This window comes from Equus przewalskii, chromosome 11 (assembly GCF_037783145.1).
Source record: "Equus przewalskii isolate Varuska chromosome 11, EquPr2, whole genome shotgun sequence".
NCBI classification, from domain to species: domain Eukaryota; kingdom Metazoa; phylum Chordata; class Mammalia; order Perissodactyla; family Equidae; genus Equus; species Equus przewalskii.
This window is the reverse complement of record NC_091841.1, coordinates 21,537,677-21,565,446: the sequence shown is the minus strand read 5'-3', so window position 1 is coordinate 21,565,446 and position 27,770 is coordinate 21,537,677. Positions and strand designations below refer to the sequence as shown.

The 27,770-nt window shown below is 37.1% G+C and overlaps 1 protein-coding gene across 1 annotated transcript; it reads left to right on the top strand.

The window, feature by feature from the left end:
* Positions 1–2,197: 2,197 nt before the first annotated feature.
* LOC103553478 (membrane-spanning 4-domains subfamily A member 4A-like) lies at positions 2,198–24,554 on the top strand. Its single transcript, XM_008524073.2, has 7 exons — positions 2,198–2,391; positions 14,214–14,373; positions 15,460–15,594; positions 18,689–18,745; positions 19,933–20,091; positions 21,683–21,784; positions 23,678–24,554. Exons 2-7 carry the CDS (start codon positions 14,239–14,241, stop codon positions 23,795–23,797), a joined length of 708 nt encoding a protein of 235 aa, XP_008522295.1. The 5' UTR covers positions 2,198–2,391; positions 14,214–14,238; the 3' UTR covers positions 23,798–24,554.
* The last annotated feature ends 3,216 nt before the right edge of the window (positions 24,555–27,770 follow it).

The window sequence follows — 27,770 nt, the reverse complement described above, 5'->3', positions numbered from 1 at the left end:
AATAATAATTTTTGATTGGATGCTGGATATTGTTATTTTTGTGGTTGATTGCTCAAATTTTTTTCAAAGAGTGTTGCACTTTGTTTCTGGCAGGCAGTTAAATCCAGTTTGAGACTTTTTAAAGCCTTTATAGGGAGGCTATAAACTTGTTAAACTTGTTATGACCCTTGGCTAGTTTAGATGTATTGTCAAGGCATAATGAAAGTGAGGATGAAGGAGTTACAATTTCCCTTTATTAGGGTGAAACTCTGCCTTGTACCCAGAAGGTTAACGTGGGAAACACAGTAACCCAAGTTTCGGGGCTTGCTTTGCAGAAGAGCTGGAGAACCTAACCAAAGTTTCGGGGCTTGCTTTGCAGAAGAGCTGGAGAACCGCTGATAAGAGAGCAGCTTGCTGACTGCCCCTGCCCCACCTGACTAAGCATCACATAGGAGCATTGAGATGCTAAAATGACCAGTTGTCAATTTTAGACATCACAGACTAAAAATCCACTGCATGCAACACAGAGAACGCCCCCTCCCAAATTTGCACATGTGATCCATGTAGGAATATGAAAGACAGTCCTGCCTGTGCAGAGGATTCTTAGAACTTCAGCCCCAAAGCCCCATGTCCCCTTCCTCTGCCCCAAACCCCAGATGAAAGCCTTTTCCTTTTCCCCTTCAAGGAGGAGCATCTGAGTTTTAACTTGCATCTCCTCGTCTGGCTGCCTTTTGATAATCAACCTCTTTCCTTGCCACTAGCCAGGCGTTCCAGTTATTGGCCCTCCTGTGTGGCAGGTAAATGAACCTGGTTATTCTTTGATAGGACTTCTGGAATGTCAGCCTGTAAATGTGTACTATTTGACAATAAATTTAAAAGGAGTCTCTTTCAGATTTCAGGAGCTCTGTCTCTACAATGGCTACCTATTTTATGGTTCTCTACTCACTAATTCTTGCTGCCTCAGCTCCTTCAAACTCTGATTTCTTTCTCCTCAGTACAAGAAGAGCCACAGGAATCCATCTCCTTGACCATGGTCTGGAAAGATCCTTCATGCAGAAAATCAGAACAGTTGTTATTTGTATATTTGTTGCCATTTCCTCAATGTGTAAAACCCTGCATTGACCACTGTCCAATGTCCTCAAGCGTTGTTTAAAATCTTTCCCCAGTTTTCTAATTATGCTGAGTGGAAGAGGAAGTCTGGTTCCATAATGACTGGAAGATTTGTGCTTTAATTTTAAAAGGATGCTTGTAAACAGAGATGGCTTTTCTTTATTCTATTGACTCTGTCTGGAAACCCCTTACTTTCTTTTGTCTAACTCTCCTTTCATTTATCTATCTCCTACTCATTCAACAAGTTTCCAGTTAGATGTCCCCTTCTCCAGGAAGTCTTTTCTGCATCACCAAGGTTGAATTGAGTTCCCTATAAGCTCTGTTAGAACACTCTTCTTTAACTTGCAGAGAACTGATTATCCTGGATTTCGATGGTATGTTTACTTGTCTGGCTGCCCCATGATCTTTAAGCTCATTGAGGTCAGGAACTCTATCATTTTTCATCATTTTATCTGCAGCACATAGCATACTGCTTGGCTAATGGGAATTTTTCTCTAAGAGAATGTTGAATGAATGAGAACTGAACACCACTTTACTTTCCTCCTCCCTATAAAGTAAATATTGATTTTATATTATGAATGAGGAATCTTATGTTTAGAGAGACAACAAAGTCATGTAATAAATGATTGGTATTGGGTTTGTCTTAGTCAAAGACCAGGCTTTTTCTATGATACCAGCTTCCTCTTTGATTTAGGAAAGTACCATATTAATTATTGTTATGCAAGCAACTTGTTGACATTTTACAGACATTCATCTCTAATGGTGGAATTTCATATAAACAATACATTTAAGTTATGTATAATATAACAACACAGTTCTCCAGGGAGACAAGGAGAATGTGTGAAATTGTCAAAAGTGGCTTTTCAAATGATTTTTAAATGCCATTAAATTAGTTTGTGTGTATAAAGATCTTTGAGGAGAGTTTGACATCCAGTAAATCCTCAACCACTGATCTCCACTGATATACACTACATACACTAATAAACCACTAACAGTGGTAATAGCCACTATTATTTTCCTATAAAAGACTGTATGAGGCAGTCACTGACTGTTAGCAAATGTCACAACAGACTTCCACACCCATATTAGGGACACAGGCTCAGTTAGTACTTCCGATGTAAAAAAGGAACTAGTGGTGCGACTCAGAAATATTCAGCACCACCTTTGGCATTCAGACAAATTGCCAGAAGAGGAATGCACAGGTGTGGAGTGGGGACAAGTTATTGTACCTAGACTGAAGGCACTTGCCCAGAATTTCTGGCACTTATAAGACACCTGCAGACGTTGCTGGCTTGAAGAAAGGTAGGTCCAAGGACATGCCTTCCTAGGCTTTAGGGCTTATGGTTTCTACATCCACTTGTTCTAAGATCCCAGGAAGTGGAATGAGAGAGGATGAGGTCACCTCCCATGGCACAAGCTGGTATTCCAGGTTGGGGTGGGTTGAGTGCACCTTTAGATATATGTTTGGTGTTTGGAGGAACAATCTTTGCTGCAGAGGATGGGGGTAAGGACAGGCTCCCAACAGCTGACGCTCGATAAGGTTGTTTTAGTTACTTTTGTTCTCTAAATCCTCAGGATATCAGGAAACTGAAAGCAATATTTTATACTTTTCACTTATTATTTCATGTACTCTTGATGCCCTTTCCTGCAAGGTCTTTATTCTCTGTCTCTGACTTACTATTTTTAATTTAACATTTAAGAAAATATCTACCACATGCAGAATTTGGTGTAAATTTTGTAGGGCAAATGTGGGGTCCCCAGTCTTACGTAGGCCCTGAGATAGGCTGTGACCTGACCTAGTTCTACAACTGTCTTTGACACCATTCATGTGACACCCAAGGCATAAGCTCAAGATGCTCATGAGGAAGTGGGTGAATAAAAGAGACTTTGTAGTTTCTTAGTATTCTTGGGACCACAAAGAAGGACGAAGGCAATTGTTCCCAATGCATGCTTTCCTTGCATGGGGTTAAAGAAAATCTAGAGAAGGCAAATAACATATCCAAAGTCACACTAGGCAGTAAAACAGCAGGGAGTAGAACCCAGACTTGTTGAATCCTAGTTGAGGTCTTTCCCTGCTCAGGTAACCATCTCTACATTACCATCATCATCCTCCACCAAACCACCCAAGTTCAGGCCTCCTTATGCGCGTCTATTCTATCTTATAGGTTTGACTAGGAAGGAGATGTGGCCCCTTTAGACCACCCTCCTCATGGTCCCTCCTTGGCAACTGTGACCCATGAGGGGAATGGTGACATAAAGATAAGGAAACAAAAGATTGATGTTGGTGCTGATCCACAAGGAGATTGAAGGCAGTAGAAGAAGAGAGGGGAGGTTTCTAAGCTTCTCTACATCTGTAATGGGAACAACTACAAAAAAGACACTATAGTTGTCAATAGCCAAATGCATGTCACAGATGACTGGACAAGACTAGATTCAAAGTCCTCCCCAAACTGGAAGAAATGTCCCTCATCTCTATCCAATATTCTCTGTTCTTTTGGATTCCTTGGTATTTGAATATGGGAAAGTTAAGCCCTGGAGAATAAACACACACTTTTTTCCTTAACACATGGATTTCTATGGTATGAAGGTAGGAGCTGTTATATGAACTTATAGTGAGGGGTTTTAGAAAGACAGAGCACCATACCTGAGTGGCCAAGACCTGACGTGTGTTACCACTGAACTATGGAGAGAACAGAAGAATCATTTGAAAGCATTATTTTAATACAGTGTCTGCTCTGTGGAAGCTCACAGTCTTATTAAGTATAGAGGGAAAACCATCAGAGATGTTTGATAAGACTGAGCCTACATTTCCTAAATCCTCAGTCTGTAGGTGTGTCTGAGAGATCAATGCAGAGTTTCCTTTGCATTAAAGAGAAGTAAGCTCAGGTACACTTTTAGCTGGATTAAGAATTATTGGTACTTACCTTTACAACACTTTTGGTCTCTATGCTGTAAGAGAGAAATAACTAAGATTTCTTAAACTCTTCCTTACCACCATAGATTGAGTAAGCCATGTGTGGGGAATGGAGGAGGTGGGGAGTTGTACTGAGAGAAGGCAGAGACTGTGAAGCACTGTCAGTGTGTGAGGAGATCAAATCCTGGGCTGGTGTGTTTATGGGGGAGGAGGGGTTGTAGTTGTTGCAGGGTGTCTGTGGGAGGTGCAGAACATTCTTGACAAGGGGTTCAACATGTGCAAATGCCGCCATATAGGAATGAAATTACTGCTCTGGAAGTATTAAAATAAGTCAAGTGTATTTGTGGCTTCAAAAATCAAAAGAGAGAGATTCAAGGTAAGATTAGGACAACGGGTGTGGGCTGAGGGAGCAGAGCTGCTCCTTCAACGACATTACCCATTTTAACTTTACAGTGAGGGCCCCGGGGTGCCAAGGGAGGATTTTAGAGAGGAGGGTGACAGAATTCTTTTTGCACTTTAACGCGATCATTCTGCCTACAAAGTGGAGAATGAGCTGGACATACATGCTCACAAGTGGACACAGGAGAACATTAAGAGGCTTTGAGAAAATTCCTGATAAAAATTGGATGATATCTTGGTCTGAGGATGTAGGAGAAAAACTCAGATTTGAAATAATTGTGTAGGGTTGGAAGAACATGATTGATTTGGAGATCGAGGGTGGGTAAGAGAAGGTGTCAATGACGACCTACCAAGTTTTTTTAACATGGAAACCTGAGCTAATTGTTGGGCTTTCCAAAGACGACCTATCAAGTTTCTTAACATGGAAACCTGGTCTAATTTTCGGGCCTTCCATTAAGAAAACTCTTGGAATCCCATAACGCTCTCATGATTCTTGTTACCTTTAGCTTTTGCCATTCTGTATTAGGAACTAATTGTAACACTCTGAAATAATCTGCAAAAGAGAGGAAGACCCAACCCATGACCAAATGGCACAATGAATAACATGCTCTAACTAATCATATAAGCCCCTCTCCTCTGCCTCTCCAGGAGCCCTGTGACAGGAGCAAGTGGGAGCTGGGGATGTCAGGAATAAAGTTCCTCTCTAGCATGTCCTTGAGTGGCAGCAAGTATTAGAGGAAGTTTATGTTTTATACATTAAACATAAATTATCCAAAAATGGATAAATAAGAGTAGAAACAACAATAATAATAGTTAATATGTGTTTAGTATTCATCATGTGAAATGCAGTGATTTAAATGCATTATCTTGTTATTAACTTCCCACAAGAGATAGGCACTGTTATTTACAGTAGAGAGTTATAGAAACACAATAGTAAGTAACTTGAGCAAAGAATGGCAGAACTGGAATTCAAACCAAGATAGTGTAATTCCAAAGCCTCTTTGCTTAATAAGATCCACTATACTAGTCTGGTGAATGGAAGAACATTTGGAGGTTTTCTCTCTTTTGGCTATTAGAGATAACACTGCTAACAAAATGTGTATGCAAATTTTGGGTGGACTTATGTTTTCGTATCTCTTTGTTATATACCTGCAAGTGGAATAGTTGGGTCATATGGTAAGTCTCCCTATTACATTTGGAAAACAAACTGTTTTCCAAAGTGACTGCTCCAATTTTCAATCTCAACACCAATGTTTGAGGATTCCAATTTCTCCACATTCTAACCAACAGCTGTTACTGTCTTTATTTTTTCCTTCTGAGTTGGTGTGAAGTGGTATCTCCTTGTGATTTTGGTTTACATTTCTTTCACGATAAATGATATTCAGCATTTCTTCATGCACTTATCAGCCATTTGTCTATTTTCTTTGGAGAAATGTCTATTTAAATTCTTTGTCCATTTTTAACTTGGATTATTTTTCTCTTTCATATTTGAATTGTAGGAGTTCTTTGTATATACTGGATCCAAGTCCTATATCACATATAGGATTTGCAAATATCTTCTCCCATTCTGTGAGTTTTCTTTTCACTTTCTTCATGGGACCCTTTGAAGTAGGAAAATTTCTAATTTTGAAGAAGTCTGATTTATCTGTTTTTTCTTAGTTGCTTGAGGCTTTTATTTTTATAGTTCAGAAACCATTGCCTAACCCACGTTCACAAAAACTAACTCCTATGTTTTCTTCTAATACTTTCATATTTTTAGCTCTTATATTACGATCTTTCACCCATTTTGAGTTAATTTTTTTGTTTGGTGTGAAGAAGGGTCTAAGTTTGTTCTTTTACATTCTTTCACAATCAGTTGGGAAGTGACCTTCTTCTTCTCGTTTTTCAAAGAGTTTTTGAAGGAGTTATTAATATTTTAAAAAATGCCTAATAGATTTCACCAGTGAAACCATATGGGCTTGGGCTTTTCATTGTGGGAATCTTTTAAATTACTAATTTAATTTCTTGTTATAGATCTTTGTAGCTTTTGTATTACTTCTTGATTCAGTTTCACTAGTTAGTGCCTCTATAGGAATTTGACTATTTCATCTAAGTTATCTAATTTAATAGCATACAGTTTTTCCTAGTATTCCCTTTTAATTTTTTAAAATTTCTGTCAAGTTGGTAATCATGTTCCCTTTTTCATTCCTGGTTTTAGTAATTTCTTCTTGCACTTTTTCCTGTTCAACCCAGCTAAAGGATTTCCAATTCTGTTGATCTTTTAAAAGACTACTCCATCCCAAGCATTCATTAGTGTTGTGGCTGTTGTCTGTTTTTTTGTTTTTTTGTTGCTATTTTTTGTTTGTTTGTTTAGTGACTCCTTGGTTCTGTGAAGTCTGTATTTTTTGTAATCTGTGGACATTGAACTTTCTGCTTGATTAGTTTAATGGTCAACTAATGATTTAACAGTTGTCCTTAAGAGCCCTAAAATAGTAAGTCTCCTCTTCTTTTCTGTTAGGCTTTTTGTGTGTATGCACTGAGGCAACTTCAGAGTTTACAACTCTGTCTTAGCCTTTCCTTCTTACTTGCATAGATTCTTAAGATCAGCTATAGTTGAGGAATCAGGGACTTCTCAGCTCTTTCTTGGGCATAGACACAACCCTCCACATGTGCATGACTTTCTAGATTTCCATGGATACATTAGGAATTTTTCAAAGCTCCCTGCATGTACCTCCTTCTTGTCTTTTTCTTTTAATTTTTTTTAATTCAGCTTTTCTTTGCCTGAACAGCTATCACTGCCCAGGAAGGTGTGAATTAAACAGTTTCTAATGATTGTTTTTGACAAACACCTTGGAGTTAGGGTTTCCTTCACTGAATGAACTCTTAGTCACATCAAATAAAGACAATATCTACGAGTGTGGCTCTTCTAGGTAGTTGCCAAACAGATCAAATACTCATAATACTCTGGTGATGGAGCTTTCTGGGATTTACAACCCTGTTCTAACCCCTCCATAGCCTGTTAAGCTACTGGTTTTTACAACTTCCGTGGTTCTAAGGCTTCTGGTTTTCAGAGATACCACAAAGCACAGAGTTGGGAGAGAGGAATGGGATTAGAACAAGTAAAAAGATGACAAAGCTCAAAAAAGAAAAAAACAGTGGAGAAAATCAATGAAACCAAGAGTAGCTTCTTCAAAATATCAACAATATTGACACAACTTTAGTTAGATTAACTAAGACAAAAAGATAGAAGAGCCAAATAACTAAAATTAGAAACAGAAGAGAGGACATTCTTACAAATTTTACAGAAAAAATAAAGTGACTATAAGAGTATCATGAGCAATTATACTCCAAAAAATCAGATAATGTAAATGAAATGGATAAATTTCTAGAAACATACAATCTGCCTAGACTGAATCAAAAATAAATAGAAAATGGGGAGGGCCCTATAACTAGTAAAGAGATTGAATGAATAATTTAAAACTTCCCAAAAATGAAAACTCAAGGATGAGGTAGCTTCATTGGTGAAATCTACTAGATATTTAAAGACGAATTAACATCAATCTTTATCAAACTCTTACAAAAAATTCAAGAGGACCAAACGCCTCCTAAGTCATTCTATGATGTCAGCATTACCCTGATACCAAAGCCAGATAAAGACATTACAGGAAAAGAAAACTACAGACCACTATCCCTTTTGATTATTGATACAAATATCCTCAACAAAGTACTAGCAAACAAAATTCAACAGCACATTAAGAAGATTATATTTCATGACCAAGTCAGACTTATACCTAGAATGCAAGTGCAGTCCAACATTTGAAAATGGATCAATATAATATACTGCATTAACAGAATGACATAAACAATAATACGTGATCATCTCGCGTGACGTAGAAAAAGCAATGGACAAAATTCAACATTCTTTTATGATAAAAACATTCAGAACACTAGCAATAGAAGGAAACTCCCTCAACATAATAAAGGCTATCTATGAAAAAACCCACAGTCCACCTCATACCCAATAGTGAAAGGATGAAAGCTTTTCCTCTAGGCTCAAGAGCAAGACAAGGATGCCTGCCTTTGCTACTTCTAGTCAACATAAAAATGGAAGTCCTGGTCAGAGCAGTTAGGCAACAAAAAGAAATAAAAGGCTTCCAAATTGGAAAGAAAGAAGTAAAATTATCTCTGTTCACAGATGACATGCACTTCTATTTTGTAAACACCAAAGATTCCATACACAAAAAGACGGTAGGTGGAGGAAAATTCAGTTAAGTTGTAGGATATGAAATCAACACACAAAAATAAGTTGCTTTTCTATACACTAACAATGAACAATGAAAAGGAAATTAAGAAAATAATTTCATTTATACTGGCAGCAAAAAAAAAAAATGTTTAGGCGTAAACTTAACTATTGAGGTGAGACTTTCACACTGACAACTACAAAACATTCCTGAAAGCAATTGAAGATGACACAAAGAAATGGAAAGACATCCTGTGTTCAGGGACGGGAAGACTTAATATTATTAACATGCAAGTATTGAATAGATTCAATAAAATATCTATCAAAATTTGAGTGATATAGTTTTTTCAAGGAATAGAAAAATCAATCCTAAAGTTCAAATGGAATTTCAAGGGAGTTTGAATAGGCAAAGCGATCTTGAGAAATAAAAACAAAGTTGGAGATCTCACACTTCCTGATTTAAAAACTAACCACAAGTCCATGGTAATCAAAAAATTGTAATACTAGCATAAAAATAGATGTGCAGATGATGGAATGAAATAGCACAGAAATAAACTCTCACATATATGGTCAAATGATATTCAACCAGGGTGCTAAGATCTTTAAACAGGGAAAGGACAGTCTTTTCAACACATAGTGTTGGGAAAACTGGATATCTGTATGCAAAAAACTGACGTTGGACCCTTACCTTACACCATATAAGTACAAAAATCAATTCAGAATAGATCAAAGACCCAATTCTAAAAGCTAAATTATAAAACTCTTAGAAAAAAACATAGATTGAAATTTTGATGACATTAAATTTGGCAATGATTTTTTTGGATTTGACACCACAAGTAGAAGCAATGACAACAAAAAAACAGATAAATAGGACTTCATGAAAACTAAAAACTTTTGTTCATAAAAGGAGAATATCAACAGGGTGAAAAGGCAACCAATGGAATGGAGAAAATATTTGCAAATGGTATATCTGATAAGGAATTGATATCCAGAGCATATAAAGAACTCAACAACAAAAAAACAAAACAAAACAAAAAAAACTGATTAAAAATTGAAGAAAACTTGAATAGACATTTCTCCACAGAAGATATACAAATGGCCAAGAATCATATGAAAAGACGTTCAACATCACTAGTCACTAGGAAACTGCAACTCAAAACCACAGTAAGATACAACTTCACACCCATTAGGAAGGCTATTGTCAGAACAAGCCCCCAAAACAACAAAAAAACCCCAGAATGTAACAAGTTTGGCAAGGATGTGGAGAAATTGTAACCCTTGTGCATTGCTGGTGGGGAGTAAAATAGTGTCACAACTGTGGAAAACAGTATGTTGATTTCTAAGAAAATTAATCTTACAATTACCTTATGGTAATATGATCCAACAATTTCACTTCTGGATATACACCCTAAAACAGTGAAAGCAGGGACTTGAACAGATAATTGTATATCCATTTACACAGCAATATCATTCACAAGAGTCAAAAGGTGGATGCAACCTAAGTGTACATTGGCTGATGATTGGATAAACAAAATGTGGTTTATACCTGCAATGGATTATTATTCAGCCTTAAAAAGAAAAGAAATTTTGATGTGCGTCTACAACATAGGTGAACTTTGAAGACATTTTGTTAAGGGAAATGTCAGTCACAAAAGAACAAATATTTTATGATTTCACTTACGTGAGGTTCCTGGAGTAGTTAAATTCATAGAAATGGAAAGTAGAATGGTGGTGGCCGCAGGGCTGGGGGAAGGTGGACACGTGGAGTTAGTATTTAACGACTACAGTTTCAGCTGAGAAAGTTGAAAAAGTTTTGGAGATGGAGATGCTAATTTTTGCACCAAAATGTAAATGTGCTTAAAACCACAGTACAAAACTGCAGGCTTAAAAATGGTTAAAATGGTGAATTCTAGGCTATGAATATTTTACTACAAACAAAATGACCATGCTCAATATTTTTACTGAGATTCGGCCATTTTCTTTGAATAAATGCTCCCAGGATTGAAGCAAGGTCTTGGTTAGTGTCCAGAGTTCTGAAAAAGTTGATTTTGATAATTTTTGCAGTGTTCTCATTGCTTTTAAAGAGGAGAGGATTCTCAGATGCCCTCGCTCGGCAATTCTGGAGGTGCCTTGCTCTCTACCATATTTTTGCTTACTGCTTGTCTCACTTATTTTTCTGCTCATTTCATCTCCTTTTCTGCTTTTTTAGTTGATGGATTGCATTTATTATTTTAATTATCATTCACTTGTTTTGTCATAACATTTTCCTCTCTTTACTGAAAAATTAAACAACCCGCTCCGTATGCTGAGTGGTAACTCGATGTTTTTCATTCTTACTCGAAATCTAATGTTACTTCCTTCACCCATCACCCAAAGAGCACAAGGACATTAAAAGACCAACCCTTGACATTCCAATCCCAAATTTTGCTTTTGGAGGGTCCAGTATTTTATATTTTGTCCTTATGTTTAACCTAACAAGTTAGATATTGTTCTTAATTTTTGCAAACTATGTGTGTACATGCATGTTTACCAGTTTCTTTGCTCACCGTTCCTTCTTGTATGGTGGAACATCCCTCTGGGTTTTATATGCCTTACTTTCGAAGCACATCATTTAGAAGTTTTATTTAGTAAATGTCTGTGCTGGTAAACTCTGTCAGGTGTTTACTTATCTGAAAATGTCTTTATTGTACCCTTGATCTTAAAGCGCAGTTTTGGTGCAGAACAAATTCTAAGTCTATAGTTGTTTGAAAAATATTTTTCTGTGGTTTTCTGGATTGTTGTCAGTCTAATTGCTGTTCCTTTGTGTGTGATCTGACTTTTCTTTTCTACGACTTTGAAGATCATCTTTGTTCTTTGCTATCTTGTAAATTCACTACAATGTGTTTCAATATAGATCTGATAAAGGTACTCCTTGGTGTATGTTATGTGACCTGTGTCTGTGGGTTTAAGTATTTCATCAGTTAAAGAAAACGTACAGATATATTACCATGCCAAACGTTGCCAATTTTGCCCATCCTCTGGTTAATATTTTCTCTTTCTAGTACTCTAATTATACATATTCTCGAACTTTTACTCTTTATTTCTAATCTTTTAACCTGTATTCTTTTATGACCATTTCCTTTTCTCTCTATATGGCTTCTGGGTGATTTCTTCAGATTTACCTTCCAGTTCACTAATTCTCCTTTCAGTTGTTCCTTGCTGTTTAACACTTTGGTCAAAATTTTTTTTAATGTCAACGTTATCTTTTTTCATGACATGTTTTAAATGTGTCATGTCAGTTTTTGCACTTTATCCATGCTTTCTCGCTTTTTTGATTCCATTTTTTAAAATACTTTGTCCATATTTATTACATACTGTGTATTTGATTATGCTAACATCTGACACACTTGCTGTTTCTCCTGGTTAAATCTCACAGACTGGCTTTAGTGCATCTTATGATCTTTGGTTGTGATGATATATTCAGGTGATCCTAATCTGTGGGATTTCTTGGAGACTCAGGCCAAGAATGCTTTCTTCCTTCTTTGTGGACTCCAGCCTAAGACTTAGTCAGAGACAGATGGCCATCTACAAAAGTGGCTTTTTGATGTGATTTCTCTTTTATTCATGCCTTTTACTTCCCAGAACTATACTTGCCCAGAGAAACTACTGCTATCAACTGGTGCATATATTCTCAGGATTATAAACAAGAATATATGTTTTATACCTCAGTGAGTCTCTCATCTTTGAGAAGTGTATTCTGAACATCTGCGGCAGTAGTGTCCTGTTTTTTCTGATGATGTCTCTACTTTTCCCCTAAATTCATCCTCACACAATCTTGGTTGTTTTCGACAATCATTTCATCTAACTTATGGGGATTTTAGTTATTTCCTAGTTTCAAAATGCACTTCCAAATTTCTTTCTCTGTGTTGATTTTAGAAATTTTTTAGAACAGAAAAAGAAATATTGAATTTTTGGTTACATTCTCTTGTTTACTTCTTGATCTCAACTATTTTAGTCTCCTTCACCTTATGTATTGCTTATGAATTTTTAATTATATTTTTCTTATCATTTTCTTAATTTTTATTTTACTCATTCTTTTATGATTTGCTCTTTTGTACTTTTCAGAACTTAGAATGCATATGTAACTAAAATTAAAATAATGTTTTAAATGATTAATCTTGTATTTTGATTTTGGACTTTTTTTTCTATCTATCTTTAAAATAGACTCTTTTTTGGATCTCCGTCAGTTTTATTGCTAGTTAACTAATAATGTAGTTCCTTTGGCAAACTGAATATAAATACAGGTTAATAATCCTTTCCATAGAAATCTGAATTAATCAAAGTACACACATCTCCAACCTTGAGACATTTATCAATACCAATGAAGCGTAAATGGTATCAGAATTGATTGGCTTTGGCAGAGTCTTACCAAGTTTCACTTCCCTCAAAATTTATGGAAGAGAGCCATGCAACATCTGAACATGGATTCAAAAGAGCAGATAAAAATATTCACATGGGGGCTGCCCGGTGGTGCAGCAGTTAATTTCACACATTCCGCTTCAGTGGCCTGGTGTTGGCCGTTCGGATCCTGGATGCGGACTTGGTACCGCTTGGCAAAGCCATGCTGTGGTAGGCGTCCCACATGTAAAAAAGGAGAGGAAGAGGGGCATGGATGTTAGCTCAGGGCCAGTCTTCCTCAGCAAAAAGAGGAGGATTGGCAGCAATTAGCTCAGGGCTAATCTTCCTCAATGAAAAAAAAAAAAAATCATGTGACTTAAACCTATCTCCACGTAACCTGATTGAGGTTACTATATTGAGGAGAGAAAGTGGCAGTAGAGTATTGTGTTTGTGCTTTGAGTCTCAGAAAGATAATTTTACGTCCTTGCTGTGCATTAGCAAGTCAGTTTTAATTAATTATCAATTTAAACATTAATTTAAAACATTTTAATGGGACAACAGACAAATTCTTGGTGCAAGGGATATACTTCAGAATCATAAATTCCACCTCCAAAGTCCAAAATTTATGGGGTAAAAGCCAAGATTACATAAATTGTATTTAGTCAAGATGAACCTGGGAAAATTTTCCAGCTCTGAGAATGTCATTCTGCTCTGATTAGAAAAGGAAGACTACAAAACGCAGGAAATTGGACTGCAGGTGATTCCATGTGTTATTACTGTTGAAAAACTTGACTCTCAAAGAGGAAATGATTGTAATCAAGGGAATATGCAGACATAGGGATAGAGATAAAATCAGAGTGCAGATGTGATATATGAACTTGATGACATTTCCCTAATTTGAGGGGCCCAGCATATTTGCCTCAATTCTATCCACATTTCCCTCTCTTCCATACTTTCTAACATATTGATGTCACAGGGTATTTCTCTCTCTCTCTCTGTCTCTCTCTCTCTCTCTTTCTCTGTCTGTCTCTCTCCCTCCCTCTCTCTCTCTGTGTCTCTCGCCTTCTCTCCTTGTTCTACTTTCCTGGCTAGTCTATGAATAATTACATTATGTAAAAATGTCCTAATAGATGTTGTAATAGAGGAAGCGCATGTAGACCCGATGTTGTTCTATCATTTTCATGACCTCTTCCTAAATTACATTTCTTACTATAGCATCTTTTCTGCTGCCACGACAACCATGCAAGGAATGCAACAGACGACACCAGGGGCTGGTGCTGGTTTTTACCAGCCAGGACCTCATGCTTCTCAAAACGAGTACCAATGGCTAGGGATGCCAGAGAAGTTCTTGAAGGGGGAACCCAAAGTCCTCGGGGTAAGTCAGCAGCGGATCTGGGAGAAGACCAATCCTGTTGTAGAATCACCAGGGATCAGATCTAACATCAAATACTCTGTCTCACTAGCCTCATAATACATCAGCAGGCCCTAGGAATATCAGTATTTGGTGTGCAGAGCCTATCACTTGAAAAATGATACAATATTTTATTACTTCCTGCATCTGATTTAGTTGTATTTAAAATATAGTGACTTCAGATCTACTGTAGGGTTGTGGGTCATCCGTGACAACTATATTTAACTTCACCACGGAAGAGCAACAAAAGAAAAGGACATATGTGCAGCAGCTCGTGTTCCATCTACAGAACTTCCTGATAGCTGATGGCCCCATATTTTTTACTATCTCTCTCTGGGGAGTTTTCTTAGCCTTCTTCTGTGCTCTGTGCATTTCTGTCTGGAGTCACAGGTGGATGTGTCTAAAAGAAATGGATGATGTAAAGAAAGACAGCTTAGTGCAGGTGGAAGGACAGTAAATATAGAGGATTATCTTTAGCCCAAGATTTAAGCCAATGGTACAAAGTCATTATGATGCTGTGGATCCTTTCGAACTCCATGGGTTAATGTACTCCAATTTCTCTATTTTGGACCATGTACTCACTCATGTCCTCAGGCCCCAGGCCCCAGACCCCAGGAAAATGGCATATTTCTCTTCTCTTTGTCTTCTGCTGTACATACTCTCCTTCCTTAGATTACTTCTCTTGCTAGAACATTTGCTTCCTAATTTCTGGATCACTCCTGTCTGAGCATGTGCGAAGGAGATCAACAGTGGTGGTAGGAGTAGCATAATAGGTAGGTATCATAAAGCACCTCTGGGAAGGTCCTGGTACCATCTTTTTTATCTTGAAATTAATGAGGCAATTGGGATAGATATACCAAGAGATAATTTTAGTAACTTAATATTTACACAGTACTTTGTATGTAAGAAAAGTGACAGGACAATATCATCAAGATCATCTGACTATTTCAAAAGATAGAGAATAAGGGTAACTTAGTGGTTGGAAAGGGGGTATCTTGGCAGCAAATTTTGTGGTAGGTAATCAATTTTTACTTTCTTCATCATTTCTAGGTTGTCCAGATTCTGATTGCCCTGGTGAACTTCAGCTTGGGAATAATAATGATTACTGCTGTGGTGTCATTTAATGGAATTTATGATCGTCCTTTAACAGTGTACTCAGGGTACACAATTTGGGGGTCGGTGATGGTGAGCAGAATACCGTCTGACATAGTTGGAGACAATATAACATAGTTGTTAATCTCCTGGAGCTTTGGAATCATATCCTAACCCTCTCTTGTAGGTCTATAACTTTGAGAAAGATCTCCAACCTCTTTTGACTCAATTTTCTCATAAATGTGAATAATAACATAAAACTCAAAGAAAGCTAGGCAGACTAAATAATTAATGTATCAGGGTATATTACAACACCATGTAGCAAAAAAATCTAAACCAGAATGGTTAAAAAATTGAAAGCATTGATTACTCCACAAGAAGAAGCCTGGTAGTTAGTCATTTATAGGGTTGGTTTTTCAGGAGTTACCTCATTGAGGACTGCTGGCATAGCATATCAGACTCATTGGCACATCTTCTTGTTCATAAACGTTCTATAATGCATAAATGCTTTATATTCCTAAGCCAGCTATGGGCAAAGGTCATGTATTTGCCATTATTAGCTTGGGCTACTCAAGATTCACCTCTATGGTTGGCAAGCGTTCACTGAAGCTCATGGAGTCTGAAAAAAATGAGAATTTTGTCAGCAAGAGAGGAGAGGATACATGGCTTGTATGCAAGCAATTTACAGTCAAGTCTCAAATCTTTGCAAATACCATTCCATTAGATACATTTTATCTCATAATTTCAATATTAATAACTATAAATTAAATTAAAATTTAAGAAAGTTTAAAATTTCCCCCCAGAAAAAATTGCAAGAGAGTTTCTCTGCAAATTGAGAGTGTAAATGAAGCATAAAGTATCAAGGTTTATCTACTGACAAGAGGAAAATACATCTATGAACTGGATGTGTGTTAGACTCAGGGAATCTATTCAAGTCTGCCAAGTTTCCCTTTATCTACAAAGTTGAAAATGAGACAGTTTAGAGATTAAAGTCTATAATGAGCTGGCTTTGTGCGCCCCCATGCCTGTTGCAAGCTTTGAAGAACAGCAAATGCTAGTCTCCTTCTGGGCAGTTGTGCAATGCTTTATATATCTGATCATATTCATGTCAGTAGTAGCTTTTATTAAATTCTTACTGTGCTCTAGGCACTCTGCTAAGTGCTTTATATGTGCAATTCCATTTCAAACAATCATCCCAAACTTCTGAGAAAGGATTTATCATTGTCCTCATTTTATGGATGAAGAAATTAGGGTTTAGAGAGATTAAGTAAATCGCCCAAGATCACACACTTATTTGGTAGGGGAATTAGAGCTCAAATAGGGTCAGTGTAATTCCAGTATTTCATGCATCTAACCACTTGGGGTTTCTGCTTCCCTTTCCGTTTCCTTTTCAAGACCACTTTGGAAACCAGTTTTCATAATTTACACCTTTACACATGTTCAGTAGATTACCAGGAACTGCAGGAGCTGTGTTTGTCAATTGAGACATTGCTCAGACTCTTGTAGGCGTCCCACTAGATGAGCCTTTGCTTAACTGGGGGAATATTTTTTCCTGCTACCATCAGTTATGCTTTCAACCTTATCTCAAAACTTCACCTTTGAAGTGCCTCCTTTTCTCCCTTATGCAGTACAAGAATAACACCAAGAACCACTCACACATTTCTCTTCTATTTGGCCCTCTAGTCTCCAGTAGAGATAAATGTCCTTTATCACAATCCCATAAAATTATCCTTACATTAGTCTATCTGTTCAAGTTTTCTTTTGTGTACTTTTGGAATATTGTAAAGTTTTATTTATACGTACCTTTCATATTCTTTGTTAAGCGTTTTGTCTCAGAAACTATAAATTTTTTGCTATGGTAAATGAATTTCTCTTATTAATTCCTATATTCAAACACACAAACACATGTTTATAGCATATATATATATAATTTCTGTATATAATGATGTTCCCTTGTGCCTTAGTGAATTTTCTTAGAGTGTATAGCAGTTTTTAGTTGATAATCTTGGATTTTTGCAGTATAACATATTTATATGTAGAAAGAAGTAATTATAACCATTTGCTTCAAATATTTTTCTCATATAACCATTTTGGTGAATATACTAAGAATAGTATTACATAAGAGTCTACATCTTTATCTTGATTTGATTTTATGAGATGACCCCAGTGTTTCCCCATTAAACATAACAACCTTAAGATTGAGACAGATGTTCTATCATATTATAGAAATTGCAACTCTTCATATTTTATAAATAATGTTTAAGTCAATAAGAACATCAAATGCTATTAACTGTCTTATCCACATTGTAAACATGAATAGCAATTAGCATCTGAGTTTTCTCCTTAAATTCATTAATTTCATAAATTATAAAAGCATTTCAATACTAAAAAAACTAGACATTTGGAGAAATACCCACTTGTTGTTGATTCACGTTATATTACATGATGGGTGATTCGACCTGCTATTTTTTTTCAGAAGAGACTTAGTTTACATTAATCATCTGTCTTGGTATTCATAAATTTGTTGAAAAAATTTATCAAGCTACTTCATTAGATCAGTCTTTTTTGGTATGAAGATAGATTTTTTGAAACTTCTGAAATCAAATAGGGAAAGCAAACCTAGAAACTCAAACAGTTAAACAGCTTAAGGCAGGGAGTCCCAGCGACTTCACTCCAATCATCTGAGCTAAATGGAAAATAATTACCCAATTGATGGAGTCAAGTGAATCAGTATATTAGAAATATCATCTAATATAGAATTTAAAATTTTTCTTTGCTACTATTTTATTTACAACTTTTAATAGTCATTTTAAAAGAAAATAATCATTAGGTTTTAATTATATATTAATAATAAGATATTAATCTTGTTAAATTTGGCCTCATATTAGGATTACTTCATATCAGGAATTGAGAAGCTTTCTGTATGTTTCAATCCCCTTAAACAGTTTAAATGCCATCACTGTTAGACATTTTCTGAAAGGGTTGATAAATTCTCCTGTGAATCCATCTAGTAAAATTTCTCTGTTGTTTCTGGGAAAAGGCTACCGTTATTTACAAATTTTTGTGTTTCTTCTAATATAATTGTTCTGTTTAACATAATTGTGACTTTTGAGGATAAGTTTTAGCAAGTGATCCCTTTACATATTTGTTTAAAGTTTTTTACCTGTATTTTTCTTCTTGTTATTAGTTTCTTATATCAGGGTCCTTGTCAATTGCAGCAGGAACCAGAACTACAAGAGGTCTGGTGAGTAATGCTTCCTAGTTTTTGCTCCAAAAGAAGAAAGATTAATCATGTATGTATTCTTCCAGAATAGAAAACAAATTTTACTTTTTAAAAATCAGAAGAAATTGTAAGTTTTACCTGGTGGGATTGGTCTCTCAAAAATTGGAATAAAAAATTGTCAGATAAGAGAATTATTGACATGAGAATGAACATTTGGGAAAGTACTTGCTGGGAGAATCTTTATGAAAATACAGAGAAGTCATGAGAAGATACATCCAAAGGATCGGTTAAACAAACCCTACAGCTTGAGATCCAGCCTCCCATGACAGTAGCACCAAGTGTTGATGTAGCATCATATTTATTGACTTATTGATGAAAATATGTATTCCAATTATATACAGAAAGGATTTTGATTCAGTTTTCAATTAAATAAATTCAGAATAAAGCTGTTAAATAAGGAGAAGCAAATTTAAAACAAAGCTTTCATGCCAATATGTCTTTCCCAAAGCCAATAAAAGGCAAAAGCCCAGATCTCAATAAATGATTTTCCTAGATAAAGAACATTTTTTAGTTATCTTCACTCAAAGGATAAATATCAAATTATGGAGGTGATCAATATTGCTTTTCCAAATCTGACCTCAATCTGTCTCTCTAGCATCTCCTCCAGATAGAAACATAACCATTAAAATCTACCTCGTGCTACAGCCACACTACGCCTCTCATACTTTCTTGAGGAATTTTAGTTCTTATAAAAGCCTCTATAACTTCACTGAGAGAAGAGAATACAGGAAAAGGAATAGAGAGAACAAAGGGAGATAATATGCAAAAGGCATGTAGTCATGAGAGGCAAGAAACAGTGAGAAAATAAGAAGTCAGTCACCTGAAACAGAACGTGATGGGAGATGGACACAGACAGGACTGTCCAGCTAAAGGGTAAAGGGTATTGAAAGCCCTGCTAAGGAGATTGGAGTTGAGCTCACACGCCCATGGGAGTCGTCTGAAGGCTGTAATGTAGGAATAATAGTACGATATTTGTGGTTTGGCAGGAGATTGGAGTTGCAATTACTATAACAAAAGAGACAAGTTAGGAGACTATTGCTATAATCAAGACAGAGAAGATGGTTGGACAAAGAGTTGTGAATGTAAAGTTATTGATGGAGACGTATCAGAGAATGTTGTTGGATTAATTGATTTTCCTTCCTTTCTAGGTCCAAGGTAGCCTAGGGCTGAACATTACCAGCTCTATCTTTGCTGCATCAGGGATCTTAGTCACTTTGAGCAGCATAATCGTTTTCTCAGTTACTTACCCTTTGTGTAACTATCATCAGAACTCGGAGAATTGTTCCATGCTTGTATCTGCTTTACTGGTTAGTGCTTCCTCTTTTCATGGGATACTGTGGTGGAAGCAAGTCACAGGAGCCCGGGCTCTGGCAAAAGTAACAATCAGTGTCATCTAATTGATGAATCACTTTGGGAAGTTAGAATTGATTGAGAAATAGGGCAATCTTTTATGTAGGAGTCAGGCCCATGTCTCATCTCTCTCTTTGTTCCTTCTCTAAATGTGATAAGGGAAAGTGGGAAGAAAGCTCATAGTAGTAGAACATCCACTCTGTAACAACTAGTGTGCTAAGCATTTTGCTCAATTCTTCCTGTTTAATTTCAAAACACTGGTAAGTATGTCCTGTTATCCACTCTAAAAATGGAGCCCAGATGTCAGTCTCTGTATCTTCCAGGGAGTCCTGATGGAGCCTGATACAGTTGCCTGGTTCTCTAATAATAAAGGAAATTGCCTTGAACGTTATATTACAAATGGTGAAAAACCCAGTATACCTCCCATCTCTGGATGTTCTTGCAAGATTAAGCACTTTCTGCTTCAATGTCCAGCTCTTGGCAAATTCTCAATCTCTGTTCTGAATTTTACTACTTTTCTGTGCCCCTTGCCCTCATCTAGATAGCATCCTAGTTGCTTTATTCTCCAAATTAGCACTTACACAAGATTTTGTAGGTAGTGAAACTTCTTGAAGTTTTGGGTAAGTGCGTGGAGGAAGAGATATTGCTGTACCCATAGCAGACTAAAATACAATGAAATCTTTATTATTAAAAAGTCTATTGGCCATTCTCAACACCACTGAGTTTTCTGTTGTCTCCTCTCCATTTGAGCTTCCAGTCTTTCACTGTGCTGCTTAATTCTTTCTCTTATTGTCTCCTTTCCAAACCCAAATTTGGAACTCAGCATTCTTCCTAACTTCTTAAGCAGATCAATCGCATTACCTTTTCTTAATTCCTAGTAAATCCTAGGAGAATCTTGAGCGCCATATATTCACTCCAAAATCACCCCTTCAGTGACTTTGCTAAAATAATTTACTTCCCTTAGGTTTCCAGCTCCTGCTTCCACTTATAAGTGTTCTGTAGTTATTTTGTGCTCACTGCGTAATCCATAAAACCCCTCCATCTCATGGTCAGCTATTAACCTTAGTTCCATCTACAAACTTAATTCTCCTTTTCCCTGTAACTTGAAATATTCACTGGTTCTGGGGACTAGGATGTGGACTTCTTTGGCTTATTGTTATTCTGCCTAAAATTATCACTCCACCTACAATTACTAAGATATGAGATCATATTATTGTGTCAACTATATGGAATTCCTAGTTTTGAAAGAACTAAGTTGATAATTATCTTTATGATCCTTTCCCCCCTTTTATAGCATTTCATATTCTATATCTACAATAGCACTGAAAGTAGAGGACAGGGAAAAAATGATAATTTTATTGGTGAAAAAGTGAGAGGATAAATGACATTCAGCAGGCTCAGAACTAATAAGTGTATGTCTGCAATTAGGAGTCAGTTTTTCTGACCTCTGGCCAATGGTTCTTCTCTTTTAGTATTGTAATCAGTGGTCAATGATTTGAACTCATCATCTCTATTCCTCATGTTCCTTTGTTATGAATTTGTTCTTAGGGTATGGATGGTATGGTGCTCATTTTAAGTGTGCTGGAGTTCTGCATTGCTGTGTCCCTCTCTATCATCGGGTACAAAATAATCTGTTGTAATCGTGGTAAGGTGAGTATCAGTCTTGCCTTGAAGATACCTGCCTTCATTTTCTAGTACTGTGTAATAAATTGCTCAAACATAGAGTTATAAAGCAACCTACATTTATTATCTCTCAGTTTCTACAGCTTCTCTCAGTTTGGGCATGGCTTAGCTGGGTTCTCTGCTCAGGATTTATAAGGCTGTAATCGAGGAGTGGGCTGAGGCTGTAGTCTCAGCTGAGGCCTCTGGTCCCCTTCCATGCTCAAATGGCAGAATTTATTTCCTCTCAGCTGTGGAACTCATCACAAATTACTTCTACATTGAGGCCTCCAGGAGAGCAAAAGTCTCTGTTGCTTTAAGGCTTTTTAAAATGTTCCCATCATTAGATCATGTGCATCCAGAATAGTATCCTTTTTGGTAAACTCACAGTCAACTGATTACTAACTTACTCACAGGATTGATATCCCATCAAATACAGAGGTCTCACCCATACTCTAGCAGAGGGAATCATGCAGGAGCATGGGTGACCGGGTGCCATCTTAGAATTCTGCCTATCACAATGGATAAAGTAAAGCTATTTTTCTTCATCCTTACTCCTTCGAAGGGCCTCCCTTCTTACTTAGGATCAGAATATTTTACAATGGAGAGGTCCCCAGGCAGTGCCAGATGCTGCTCCATTATCCTATTATTGCAGCCTCCTGCTGCAGAAAGTCAGGGTTTCGCAATTCTCTGTGAGTGTGTGCACACCTGCCCATTCTCTCACCCTGAGACCTGCAGCAGACCCTCCTGGCTGCTGAGCAGAAAGGATGTCACCTGGAGAAGATTGGGAAATGGAAGGAGACAAGAGACCCAGAGGCCCTAGGAAGAATAAAACAAAGATATCTTCCAACTCTTGAGGGTTCCAGGGTGAGATAATGGATATCAAAACCCAGGAGATGCTCATTAGTTTCATTACCCAAAGGCCTGGTCAGACAACGGCCAAAACCAATTCATCAAATAATAATAGTTTGATGAGATTATTTTCTGGTGCTCTTCTCCCCCATTTGGTGCCTCTTTACTTTCTTTTGGGGCTCCCATGCTCTACCACATCCCCCACCCCACAGGCATTCCCCACACAAGAGACATTGACTAAATCACATTAGATTTGTTAGTGGACTCTTGCATTATAAGACCCTAGAAGCTAGAGTTTCTCAGCAATGCCAAGTGATTTTGTAATTTCATTAAGTGAAGCATTTGAACAAGGGGTAATGTCCTTAGCAATGTTCATATTGTAATGTCTAGGCCAGTGTTCACTTCTGCTCCTAGAGTAGTTACAGAGCCAAGAAATGTTGCTCCCCCTAATTCCACTGGTTACAGAGCTGGGAAGTATGAATCAAGTAAAGCAGTGGTTTGGGGGCTTATAATGCTTAAATCTTTGTCTATTTCTGGATCTCCCCCTACACACATTCCATTTCACATTGAATTTGTGGAAGAAGGGCCTCCATTTTCCTTAGATTCCTAATTATTCTTGCCTTTTAGGGTCAGTATGGGTTTTGCAATGCTTTTGACATGTCCAGGAAATCAATGATTTGGGTATTCTCTTGCTATCAGCATGAACAGCCTTTTTTGGAAGAAGAGCTCTATATTTTCCATGACACCTTGGTTTGTCCACATTATGGGGCACCATCATCCACATGTACCACAGATACACTTTCAAGACCACAGCAACACCTATCAGTATCTCATGCCAAGAGTTATCACTCAATGTTTTTCCTAGATCCAGTCTGTTGTAAAGAATTCTTGAGAAGCTCCACCAAACTGATGTTGAGACTGAATTCAAAGAAGAAATGGTAGACTCTGGTAACGATGACATTGTGTGGACAGGAAAGGGAAACCCCAAGGTTGTTTGCTTGACTCACCTATCGCATTTTGATTGATTCACAGGTTGTGTTCCTGGTGCCGTCAAATCCTCACATGGCAGAAACAGCATCTCCTGCACCAGTTACAGGAGATTTGATGCCACCAGCTGACCAACAGAAAAATCTTCCGGAAAACATTTCTTGATAGTTATGCAAGAATCCCCCTTGGGAAAGTACCAGAATTCAACTCTGACTTTAATACAGATCTATATAAAATTCAGAACAATCTTCTTATTTTCCCCCAAGAGCTCAACAACGCATTTTGTTGGCTCTTTACCAACAATAGCAGAAGTTAAACAAATATGTCACACATTTAATGAGTCAATAGTGTTTCAAAGTTTTTCATCCACCTTCAGGACTGCATAAAAGGACATGAATGTAGTAAATAAGATTTGGCAGAATAAGGGCAAAAAGCTATTGCTGAAGTGTGGCCTCCGTGCAGACTACATATTTCTGCTTCTTTGGCTAATACTCTTCCCACTTGTTTAACTTTCCTTTCCTGCCTTTGGGAATGCAAGCTGTTTTTACCTTCAGAAAGTTGAGATGTATGTTTTTTTCCTCTCTTTCCTTTTCCTGCTTTCCTTCTTCCACAGGAAATACCTTTGAATAGCACAGTCAGTCTTTGCATGTGCACAAACCATTATTTGAGTGTAAATACACATAGAGTAATAATCAAACAATGGATCAAAGTCCACTTATATTTTCTCTCTCTGTCTCTTCTCCTTCCTCTCCTTCCCTGTCTCTCTCATTCTCTTTCCTACAGGGCAGGGTTATATCCTAATCAAATTTGTACCCAGTGCCACACATGGAATTGAGAAACACGTGGTATTTACTGGATGTTTATTAAATACATTTGATTTATTACAGAGCAAAAATAAATTAAATAAAATTAGAAACAATGAGTTCATGTACTACCTACTTCCCATTCAGATGAGATATAGTGGAGAGTAACTAAGTCTTGATATAAAGAAATACAGTATGGTGGTGAAGAATGTGGGCTTTTTAATCAGGCAACCCTGGGTTTTCGTCTCAAAAATTCCATTGTTCTCCATTGCTACCTGTGTGGCCATGGATATTCCACAAAATTTCTCTGTAGTTCATATTTCTGTTGAGTAAAATAGTGATAATATTACTTGGCTCATAGACCCATGATAGTTACTTGAAACAATACAGGTAGGGCAACCACTACTCTGGTTGGCAGATACTGAGCCTTAAGAGTTTTAATATGTTCACTTAAGTGAATATATGTACATGTACAGCTGTTTGTGTGGATGTGTGTGTGTGTATATATACACACACACACATATATATCAATTCATTATAATTTTACTCAACACACAGTTAATGGTCTAGAGAATGGCTGGTGGTAGTGCTGGGGGAGTGTGGCACGATAGAAACAGTAGCCAGGAAAGTTTTTTCTGAAGAGGCGATAAGTTTCATTGTGATAGGAGAAAAATGATCATTGCCTTTTTACAGACATTTTTTGGTTTCAAAATTTTTTCCAGCTTTATTGAGGTATAATAGACCAATAAAAATTGTATATATTTGAGGTGTACAATGTGATGTTTTGATATATGTATACATTGTGAAATGATTACCACATATCCATCACCTCATATAGATAGCTTTTATCTGTTTTGGTGAGAACACTTAAGATAAACTCTTTTAGCAAATTTCAAGTATAAAATACAGTATTATTAACTATAGTCACCATGCTGTACTTTAGATCTCTAGAACTTATGCATCCTACTCAATTGAAATGTGATACCCTTTGACCGACATCTCCCCATTTCCCTCACTGCTCCCCAGCCCCCGGGCAACCACCATTCTACTCTCTGTTTTTATGAGTATGACTTTTTTAGATTCCACATTTAAGTAAAATCATCATAGTGTTTCTCTTTCTGTGTCTGGCTTATTTCACTTAGCATACTGCCCTGCAGTTTCAACCGTGTTGTTGTGAATGGCAAGATTTCCTTCTTTCTTAAGGCTGAAAATATTTATGTGGCTATACATGTATGTACATATATACATAGAAGTTATATGTGTATAATATTTTCTTTGTCCACTCATCAGTTGACAGATACTTAGGTTGATTCCATATCTTGGCTATTGTGAATAATACTACAATGAACTTGGGAATGCAGACATCTCTTGAAGATAGTGATTTCATTTCCCTTGAATATTCCCAGAAGCGGGATTGCAGGATCATACGGTAGTTCTACTTTTAACATCTGAGGAGCCTACATACTCTTTTCTGCAATGGCTGTACCAACTTACATTCCCAACAACAGTCTACACATATTCCCTTTTCTTCACATCCCCATCAACACTTGTTATCTCTTTTCTTTTTGATAATAGCCACTCTAATAGATACGAGGTGATATTTCATTGTGGTTTTGATTTGCATATCTCTGATGATTAGTGACGCTGAGCACGTTTTCATACATTCTTGGGCATTTTTCATCTTCTTTGGAGAAATGTCTAGTCAGGTCCTTTGCCCATTTCCCCTCTTCCACTTTTTTTTTTTTTCAATACATCATTTATATTTTACAGCTTTTGGTGCAAAGCATTTATTCCCATTTGTTCTGATAATCATGGCCTGAATTTCCTCTAAGGAATCACCATTCTCTTATTCCCAATTTATGTTGATCTCCCCTCAAGTTCTCCCAGATCTAGGCAATGGCAGAATTACATCAACCCAACTAGAATGACTGATTTTTGTGTCACTTAGCCTTGTGATCTAAGAAAGTTCAATTGTATGAATGAGTGACATTTCTAACCAAAGCTAATCCCAGCATTTCTGCTTCACTGACCAGGAAAGACTGCCTGACTCTTTTCTCTTTCCTATTGGGCTTGTGAGGATGTTGAGCTGTGACAATGTAAACCTGCTGCTATCAGCAGCCATTATGCTACTATGTGAATCGTGTCAGAGACAAATGCTTACAGAGGAATGCAGCACCGAGAGGTTCCAAGTGAAAGATCACCCCCTAACGATGTCCTTCCAGGCTCTGAGTGAGCATGTACCTGGAGTTGTGCCAATCTCTGGAATTGAGCCAATCCATGAACATTTAAATATATAAAGAAAGTAAAGTAGAACTATTCAGGTAGTGTAATAATTGGCAAAATCCTCAAATGGCTTCCTCTCTAATTCAGAATAGAAGCCAGAGCTCATACCAAGCCCTTAAGACCCAACATCACTTGATTCTTTGCTATCTCTTGGATTTTGTAAAATATCTTACTTTCATTTTTCCTGAGCTGTTGCTTTGGGTTTATTTAAAATGGCCAGAGAATGCCTCCCTTTGGTGAAAAGTTTTGGACACATGAACCTTTCTGTGTTCATATTTATATGAGCAATTTAAGACTAGTGCATTTTCAACTGTAAAAAGTTTATATGAACACCCAGGTTATAAGAGCAAGATGTTATGATTCTGACTTTCAAAGAAGACTGCCTAGGGCCAGCCTTGTGGTGCAGCGGCTAAGTTTGCACGTTCCACTTTGGTGACCTGGGGTTCACAGGTTCCGTTCTGGGCGTGGACCTACACATCACTTACCAACCCATGCTGTGATAGGCATCCCACATACAAAGTAGAGGAAGATGGGCGCGGATGTTAGCCCAGGGCCAGTCTTCCTCAGCAAAAAAAAAGGAGGAGTATTGGCAGTGGATGTTAGCTCAGGGCTAATCTTCCTCAAAAAAATAAACAAGAAAAACAAAAGAAGACTGCCTCCATTTCATCTCATGTACTTTTAAACTTAGGTATTTTTTCATCTGTTTTTTCTAATTGATTTTTCTCCTGGTTATTGTCATTTTTCTGCTTCTTTGCATATATAATAATTGTGAATAATGTGAATAATTGTGAATAAAAGTGAATGGATGCTGGATGTTGTCATTTTTATGTCATTAGGCACTCAAATTGCCTTTTTAAAAAGAATATTGCACTTTATTTCTGGCGGGAAGTTAAACTTCAAGTCCAACTTTCCTGGAGGCCTTTATCCAACACACAGAGTGTTCATGGAAGAGTCTGCATTCCAACCGATTGGGACTTGAAAGTCTCCCAGCTCTGCATGAGTTCTGGTAATCATTCAGCTTAGAACTACCAAACTATATGGTTATTCTTTGA

What these genes read in the sequence shown, in the direction of transcription:
- LOC103553478 (XM_008524073.2), top strand. Translation starts at nt 14,239, where the DNA reads ATGCAAGGAATGCAACAGACGACACCAGGGGCTGGTGCTGGTTTTTAC. An exon ending in GGGAACCCAAAGTCCTCGGG is followed by an intron (nt 14,374 to 15,459) that starts GTAAGTCAGCAG and finishes CATCATTTCTAG; the next exon opens with GTTGTCCAGATTCTGATTGC. An exon ending in TCTGTTGTAATCGTGGTAAG is followed by an intron (nt 21,785 to 23,677) that starts GTGAGTATCAGT and finishes ATTGATTCACAG; the next exon opens with GTTGTGTTCCTGGTGCCGTC.